The sequence below is a fragment of the Dioscorea cayenensis genome, unplaced genomic scaffold (genome assembly GCF_009730915.1).
Source record: "Dioscorea cayenensis subsp. rotundata cultivar TDr96_F1 unplaced genomic scaffold, TDr96_F1_v2_PseudoChromosome.rev07_lg8_w22 25.fasta BLBR01000736.1, whole genome shotgun sequence".
Taxonomy (NCBI): domain Eukaryota; kingdom Viridiplantae; phylum Streptophyta; class Magnoliopsida; order Dioscoreales; family Dioscoreaceae; genus Dioscorea; species Dioscorea cayenensis.
Genome location: NW_024087127.1, coordinates 7,300 through 15,885, shown reverse-complemented (window position 1 = coordinate 15,885; position 8,586 = coordinate 7,300). Strand labels below are relative to the sequence as shown.

General features: G+C 33.9%; 1 protein-coding gene across 1 annotated transcript; it reads right to left on the bottom strand.

The window, feature by feature from the left end:
• Positions 1-6,944: 6,944 nt before the first annotated feature.
• LOC120254917 (probable leucine-rich repeat receptor-like protein kinase At1g35710) lies at positions 6,945-8,087 on the bottom strand. The gene has a single exon (XM_039262886.1). The coding sequence runs from the start codon at positions 8,085-8,087 to the stop codon at positions 6,945-6,947; it is 1,143 nt and encodes a 380-aa protein (XP_039118820.1).
• Positions 8,088-8,586: the final 499 nt, after the last annotated feature.

Genomic DNA, 8,586 nt, shown 5'->3' with positions numbered 1-8,586 from the left:
CTCTTAGTGGAATATTTTTTTATTGTAAAAAATCTCTCTTTTTTGATCCAGCAACTAGCCACCGGTGGCCCGGCCGGCATCCGGCACCGGTCGGGCTGGCCTCTGGCGACCGGACACCGGTCCACCGGCGGTCTAACCACCGATCCACAGGCCTCTAGTGACACGCCAGTCATCCACCGGTGGTCTTGTTAGCCTCCGGTGATCGGCCACCAGTCCGGCGGAAGATCCAGTAGGCCTCTAGTGACTGGTCACTGGTCCACCAGCCTCCGGTGACACACCAGTGATCCCGGTGGTCCGGCCATTAGCCGGCTTACCTCCGGTGACACGCCGGTGGTCCAGCCATCCTCCTACAATCGGCCACCAATCCACCGGTGATCTAGTCGCCGACCGCCGATCTCCATAATTTTTTTTTTATTTTGTTAACCAAACACTCATTCTGTAGGAATAAAATATGCTATAAATTCTGTAATAATCACTTGCACTTTCTACATAATAAAATAATGCCATATTTTTGTTTTTACTTTGTTTTACTATTTTGGTTCATATTCATAATTTCCAAATATTCAATATAACCACTGTATTTTTTTATTATCACTTATGCACTTTTAATATATATATATATATATATTGAAATATTCAATATATTCAACATATATGATACTTTTTTTTAATAAAGTGAATAAACCACTAAATGCATTAAAAATGGGAGAACAAGTACAGGAGAAAAGGCAACAAAACAAAAGAAGAACAAAAGAGCCAGATCACCAGAAGTGAAACACGGCAAAGAGGGAAAGATAAAAAAAAGGAACAAAGGGAGACAAGCAGGCACAAGGTAGATTTGATATATCTAATACTAGCTGAAATACAATAAAAATTGAAATATTCAATATATTTAATAGATTTGATATTTGCTAAAATACGTTAAAAAATTATTATTTATTGACTTTACACAAACCAATGTGAAATTGAAATAAATGGACTTGGTAGTTTTTTATATCTTTTATTAATGACTTTAATTATTTAATATTTTTGTAAACTTTATATTTTTTGTAAATTACATCACTTTGTTAACATTCTAGAGAATAGATCTTGCCAATTTGGAACAAATCAAATTTTTTTTTTTTTTGGTAGATGAGTTGATGGATGATTCAGAAGGAAAGATGTGTACATTAATAGAGGAATGGGAAAGGCAGAAAGAAAGTGAGTCATCTACAGTAGCTGCCGAAGAAGCCGAAGGCATATGAATTGTGATCAAGAAGTACACCATTAACTTCAATCGGACTTGGTAGTGTATATTTGGCGCCATTTCAGAGTGAACTAAGATGAAAATTAGAGTTTTTATATCTTTTATTAATGACTTTAATTATTTAATATTTTTAGTAATTTTAATTTATAGTAAGTTATTTCTTTATTTCTATATCAATTTGATAAATTATTTTTTATTTTTGATTTTTTATCGTCACAAATTAATTAATTTTTTTCAAAATAATATAATAATTTATTATTAATAATATATTTTTAGTATTTTAAATATTTATTTTGGAATATAATTTTTAAATATATTATTTAATGATTTTTATTAATGATATTTAATATTTTATTAAATAAATATGTTATAATGAAATATATAATGTAAAAAATTAAAAATATGGATGAAATGATTGTGGGCCCCATATTATAGTGTAACTAATGTGGGAGATAATTTAACAGGCTAAAAGGTAGTGTGGGCATTAAAATCTAGGATAGTACAATGATTAAAATTGCCCTAACTCATGGTCAATTGTCATATATATAATATATATATATGTGTGTGTAGACAAGCCATAGATTTCAACCTTGATTTTTAAGTAAGGAGAGGAATGACATACTAAGTCACTCATTGTAAGGATGGTTGGTTTATGTTTCACTCATGTAATTTTAGAATTACATGGTGAAACATATTGGAACAGTGTTTTAGTAGCGCAGAATAGTGTTTTAAAACCCTATTTAACCTAGATGGTAGGGCCCGATTCGATTGGAGCTGGCTAAGTCACCAGTTAGGGTTTTATAAAAACCCGGGTTTATAAATAAGAAATATTAGTTTAACTATTCGGGAATTCAATTTAAGTATTCTTTCATAGGTCAAGTGGTTAGATGCTTTTTATAGCAAGGGTGAGGTCTTGGGTTTGAATTTTAAATAAAGCATGTGTTTGTTTTTTTATAAATTTATTTTATGATACAATTTTGTACTGTCTTAGGACTCAAATTTCAAAGGAAGCACGTGTTTAATAAAACTTGCACTTTTCTAAAATAAAATTTATGCTCCTCTTAAATATCAATTAAAACTAAACTTTTGAGAATTGAATCGGGTTAATCGGAATAAATCTTAAATCTGAGTTTTCATTTTACATTTTTTTTAATTAAGTCATCAATTATATGCTTATTCTTTACCCCATATATATCCATACAAACTATTATGAATATAAATCATATAATTTGTCATATGATATTAAAAGATGTTGGATTTGTTAGAGTTACTACTATTTGTTAGTACTTATAAATTATCAAAAAGATTATTTGTATGTTATACTTTATATTGTTAATTTTCAAGTTCTTGGCAATTTTATAGTACATATTATATATTTATATTTGATTAAAATTATATATATATATATATATTATTCATGATTAGGTTAAATTTGTTTCGACCTTGATTTAACCTATTGACCCGTGACATAGGAGCCTCATGGGTTATCCCCTGGATCCAATTTCAAAACATTTGTGCAGAATTGATGAGTACACTTTGTATATATGTTTTCATGCCCTAAATCTATCATTTTACATTTTCTCAAGTTCCCTTTTAGGCATGAGCAATGCTATTATGGATATTATTGTTATATGTGTAGGAATTGGGGGCTCGATGCAATTTGGAGTGAAATCAGGAAGACGGCGAGTAAATACTTAAAAAGAGTTCAAGTACTCAAGCTAGACACGGGTTGGACACGCTCGTGTCATGGCCATTGAATATCTCAGCATGATGTTGATCCAGCATGAAATCTTTGTAGAAGGGTGTTCTTAAGCTTGACACAGTCAGGACACGATCGTGTCCATGCCACTGAAAAAACCAGGTCGAAGGCAATTTTATTTAAGAATAGGCGACACATGCTGGTTGCTCCTGACATGCTCGTGTTACACCATTGCAGGGTCAAGACATGACCGTGTCCCTTCTACTGAATCTTCCAGGCAGGGACATGCCATTTCACTCAGTTTTTCCCCAACATGACACGGTCTGGACACACTCATGTGCGGACAGTGTCGAGCCTGAATCTACCCTTTTTAACTCTAGTTTTTAGGGTTCCCTATCATCTTTGTTTGGGGTCTTCTTCTCCACTAGGAGGACATTGATGAGAGCAAAGATCAAGCTTATCCACACCTTCTAAGGCATCAAGGAGCGAGTCGGAGGCACAAGGAAAGTGGTGCCAGCACACGGAGCTCGACATTGGAGGCAAATCTCAAAGAGAATGGAGGCATGTCTTTTTTCTTTAGATCTAGTGGTATCTCCTCCATATTGTACCACCCATGAGGGGCTAGCCGGCCACAGTGCCCGGGGTCGGAACTTTGTCACTTTGTATGCTTTAAACACTTGTACTTCTCTTAATTTACGGAGTTCTTTTAGTTCTTCTGTTAAATCTTGTATTGCAAAACTTGATGTGCTTGGTTTGCGTAGTTGCTTAGGTAAAACTTGATAGTGGATTGTCACAGCTTTTGTTGCCCTGGGCAATGGCATAACTTGGTGAGCATGAACCCATAGTTATCTTTGCAAAACTCGACGTAATTGAGAGCCTTAGTTGCAATATTGCTTTTGAGCACACACTAGAACCTAAGAATGTACCTGGTAAACCTTGAGAGCGAGGCAGCATCAGTAAGTGCTTAGGAAACATCCTAGGCCATTTTTCTCTTGTTGTTGACACTCAACCTTGTTGCCTATTATATTCACCTATTCCCTTTTTTCTTTTACTTCTTGATTTTTCCTTTTCTTTGAATTAATCCTATCACCAATTTATTCCTCACTAGAGATCAGTATTAAGCAAGTATTTTTAGTCCAGTCCCTGAGGTTCGACAACCCTACTCCTCTCGGGGTACTACTATATTACTTGTTTGCAACTTGTGCACTTGAGAAGAACACAACAATAATCTTTCTTGTTCTGCATAAATGTGTGATAAATATTTCCACTTTATTAAAATGTAGGCCATGTTCAATTGGCCAGACAATTTTAAATATAATATTTTCGATCAATAAAAATTCAGACTATATTCATTTAACATGCAAGTCTAAAGATAAATATTTCCACTCAATCAAAATATAGACCTTGTTCATTGTACAAATACAAATAATTGAATAATACTAAATGATACAAAAACATGGCATAAGAGTGATGCATTTGATCATCAAGTTTGTATTTCCATTAAGTGAGCAATTGTAAATGCATGGAAATAGTTGTTTCCATGTTCATTGATTGCTCAATTTTGCAAGTTCACAGGTTGTATTAAGAAATAAAGAGTGCAATTAACACTTTATGAACCACATGAAGAGAATTAACTGGACTTCCTAGTATGTAGTAACCTCTTTCTCCAGGTGATTAGTAATTAATACCGTACAGAGCTAGATTGGAATATCTTCCTAACCTAGATATTGTATGATTTCATTAACTCATACTGAAATCTAGATCTAAGGTAATCATATATAATTGGAAGAATTATGGTACTCAACTCTCTATCTCTAGTTTATACCTGAATCTCTTAAATTGTAGTAGATCTATGTATACGAATTTCTCAATCTCATACTACCCATGTATCAAAAATGAAATCGAGCTCTTGTTATAATGAAATCAAGGCATATATGTAAAATTCACAATTGACTTTCACAATTAAAATGAACTCAAATACATGTAGCAAATATCCAATGTCAAATACAAATCATATCCTAAGGTTCATCAATTTTTTAATACCCTAGGATGTTTAGTTCCTGACGCTAAGAGAATGCGAAATATAATCAAGGGTGAATACAAATAGGATGAAAAACAAAATAATACCACCTCACTACATAATAAGAATACAACTAGTGACAATATATGTTTATGAGGTGATCAAGGGTAACTGCTAAAAAAGGATAGATGGCTGATGCTGGCAAAGGATTTGGAGAAGACAACCTTTGAGATACTTGTTGCATTGTAGGCCAAGCTTGCAGATTAATGTTAATGCACTGCATTGCTATTGAAATCACTGAAAACACTTGGTTTGTGATCACTTGATTGGCTATATAAAGTGGAAGACATGGATCGAGGATATCTTTCACTAACATACTCAATGATAATCAATGATAAGTTGCTGAGGTGATCACCAAGATGTGCTCCATTTATCAGTTCAAGTGCTACAATCTAGAAACTATATACATCACACTTTTCAGTCACTCTCATTACATAGGAAAGCTCGGTAAAATACCAATCAAATTAATTAACTTAGTTATATGAACAGAAAAGCAAGTAAAATGATTATGAGATAACATACATACCTGGTGTCATGTACCCATATGTGCCTGCAAGCAAACTCTAATGTGATGAGTTGGGTTTTAGCATTCTAGAAATACCAAAGTTCGAAACACAAGCCTTGTACTCCTCATCCAAAAGAATGTTGGTACTTGTTAAGTCTCGATGGATGATAGGTGGAGCACAATCATGATGCAAGTAAGATAAAGTTTGAGCAATGCCTCGTACAATGTTGACTCTCTTGATCCAATCCAAGTCCATTGCTCCTTGTTCAGATCTAAGACTGACACCCATGCTTCCTCTCTCGATATACTTATATGCAAGAAAGCTGAATTTTTTAGTAGAGTTGAAACCTTAAAACCTCACAGTATTCATGTGTTGAATTTCAGTTAATGCTTGTATTTCATTGCAGAAAGCTTGCTTATCCACTCTGCCTTCTTCTATATGAAATTTCTTAATAACAGGTGTTTCTCCTAAAGATAGTGTAGCTTTATAGACTATGCTACAAGCTCCTGCACCAATTTGATACTTATTATCAAAATTCTTTGTGGCTCCAATGATCTCTTTGTATGTTTATTTCCTATGATTCACATTCCAAATGGAGAAGCAATATTGTGCACCAACTTCTTCACTAAAACCATATGCTATGAGTTTTCTTCTCTTGTAATGGAGCAAATTTATTGCAACTAGTAGGAGTAAGAGAAATAAAGTGCCAAATATGGGAAGAACAGTCAAAATAATGACTTTTCGATATTTCTCTTCAGCACCTTTGCTTGCTGAAGAGGATTGATTACGTCAAGGTAAACCATGCACTTGAGTGCATAAGCCTTTGTTATGGGTAAACCACTCAATTGGAGCCTCCTGAAAGAAGTGATTCTCTGTAATTGGACCTTCTAAAAAATTATAAAATATATCAAATGATGTTAAGCCCATCATTAATTGAAAAGAATATGGAATGCCACCAACCAAATCATTATGTGATAAATTCATCTTTTGCAACATCATTGACTTATTAAGTTGAGTTGGTATTTTTCCTGTGAATATATTATCACTCAAGTCTAGAACATCATGCAAGTTCAAATAACAAAGTTGGGAAGGGATGACTCCACTCTATTCATTATTGTCAAACTTGAGTGGGTTCAATTTAAGGTAATGCTCCAACTATATTGGTATTTCTCCTGTCAAATTATTGCTCGAGAGATCTAGAACTTTTAAAGAATATAGATCAACAAATTACGGTCACTATAAGATGATTGTTGCTCATGTTTAGGTGAAATATAAAAGATAAATTGCCAAACTCTTTTGGGATCTTTCCCACTAGATTATTGGAGGAGATGTCGAGTAGCTATAGCTTTGGCAATTGGCCAATTTCTAAAGGTATGAGTCCGCTAATTTTGTTGCTTGATATTTCAAGGCTTCTCAAATTAACACATGCCCCCAAAATGGTGTTAATGTGCCAGACAATTTCTTGAAGCTTATATTAATATAATCCAAATAAATATGAACACGAAAGCTTTCAGAGACATCTCCAGTGAATTGGTTTCTTTCAAGATGGGCTCTCACTAAATTTGTTGAATTTTTCAAACTCGTTGGAATGGAACCTAGGAAATTATTATATGCCAAAGCAAGTTCGTTAAGTAAACCTCGTCTTGCCAAATCTTGTGGTAGATTATCTGAAAGGTTGTTGTTAACTAATTGAAGATTATTTAAATTTGTGAGGTTTGTGAATTCATCGGGCATCTTCCCAAAGAGATAATTATGACTTAATGCCAAACTGGTAAGACTTTTCAAACTTCCAAGTGATGGAAGGATTAATCCAGTTATTTGGTTGTTGGAAATGTTAAAACCAGTTAAGCTCACTAAATTCCCAATCTCATTAGGAATGGAACCACTGAGTCTATTGCTCCATAAATATAAACACTTGAGTTTGGTCAAGTTTCTAAAAACTGGAGGAACAGATTTAACTAAGAAATTTTTGGAGATGGTTAATAAATTCAGATTTAGAAGCTTTGCAAAAGAAGTAGGTAGGGAGCCACTTATCTGATTCTGAGAGAGCCACAAGGTCTTGATCCTTGTCAAATTACCAAGCTCTAATGGGATGGTGCTTCTAAGATTCTTACCAAAGAGATAAAGGGTGGTAAGCTTGGGGAGAGCTAAAATGGCTGCAGGGATTGTTCCATGGAGCTTGTTGTTGGTGAGGTTGAGAATGTGTAGAGACGGCAGAGCTGAGAAGTTGAGAGTCTCTAGCTTCCCTTCTAGTCCTAACTCTCCTAGTTGGACCCTGATGATGGTTAGCATGAGATAACCATCATATTTGCATGTGATTCCAGTCCAGGTGCACGGATTGCCCGTTGACATCCAAGTGTGAAGGAGGTCTTGTGTTTCAAGGGTGGCTTTCCATTGAAGAAGAGCTTTCCCTTGAGATTCACTCTTTGAAGAAGTGACCATTATTGGAACAGGGAAATAAAGATTGGAGAAGAAAAGTACTAACTGTGAAAGCAACACTAGCATCAATATTTCAGCTAGGATGGTGGTGAACTTTGAGGGAAGCCATGATTCCATCTTTTGAAATATAATATATATGTTAATGTTGCTTTTGGTTTTAGTTGGGGCTTGGGGACCTTTTTATAGCCTCCTGAGCATGAAAGATGATTCACTTCATTATATCATCATGTAAGACATGCATTAATAATTGCATTACTCTTGGTATAACCACAAATACTTCTTCACAATCAGGAATGAGGAATAATGGTTTTACATTTTTTGTCCTTGTGGTCTATTATTATTATTATTATTATTATTATTATTATTTTATTATTTTGTTTATTATTTATATATATAGATATTTTGATAAGAGGGGATAAACCATAATTAATTTATTAAACAAAAAAAAGCAAGTGCAGGAACTAAGAAAGAAGCAAATTATAATTATTATTTTGAAAAGATTGATAAACATTTCATTTAAAATAAAAAATATGATATTGCTCTTGAGCTTCTTAATGGTTTCTTTCCAAGTGTTTCCATTCGCATTGACTGAAGTTTTAGTTTTCTTTTTTTATAA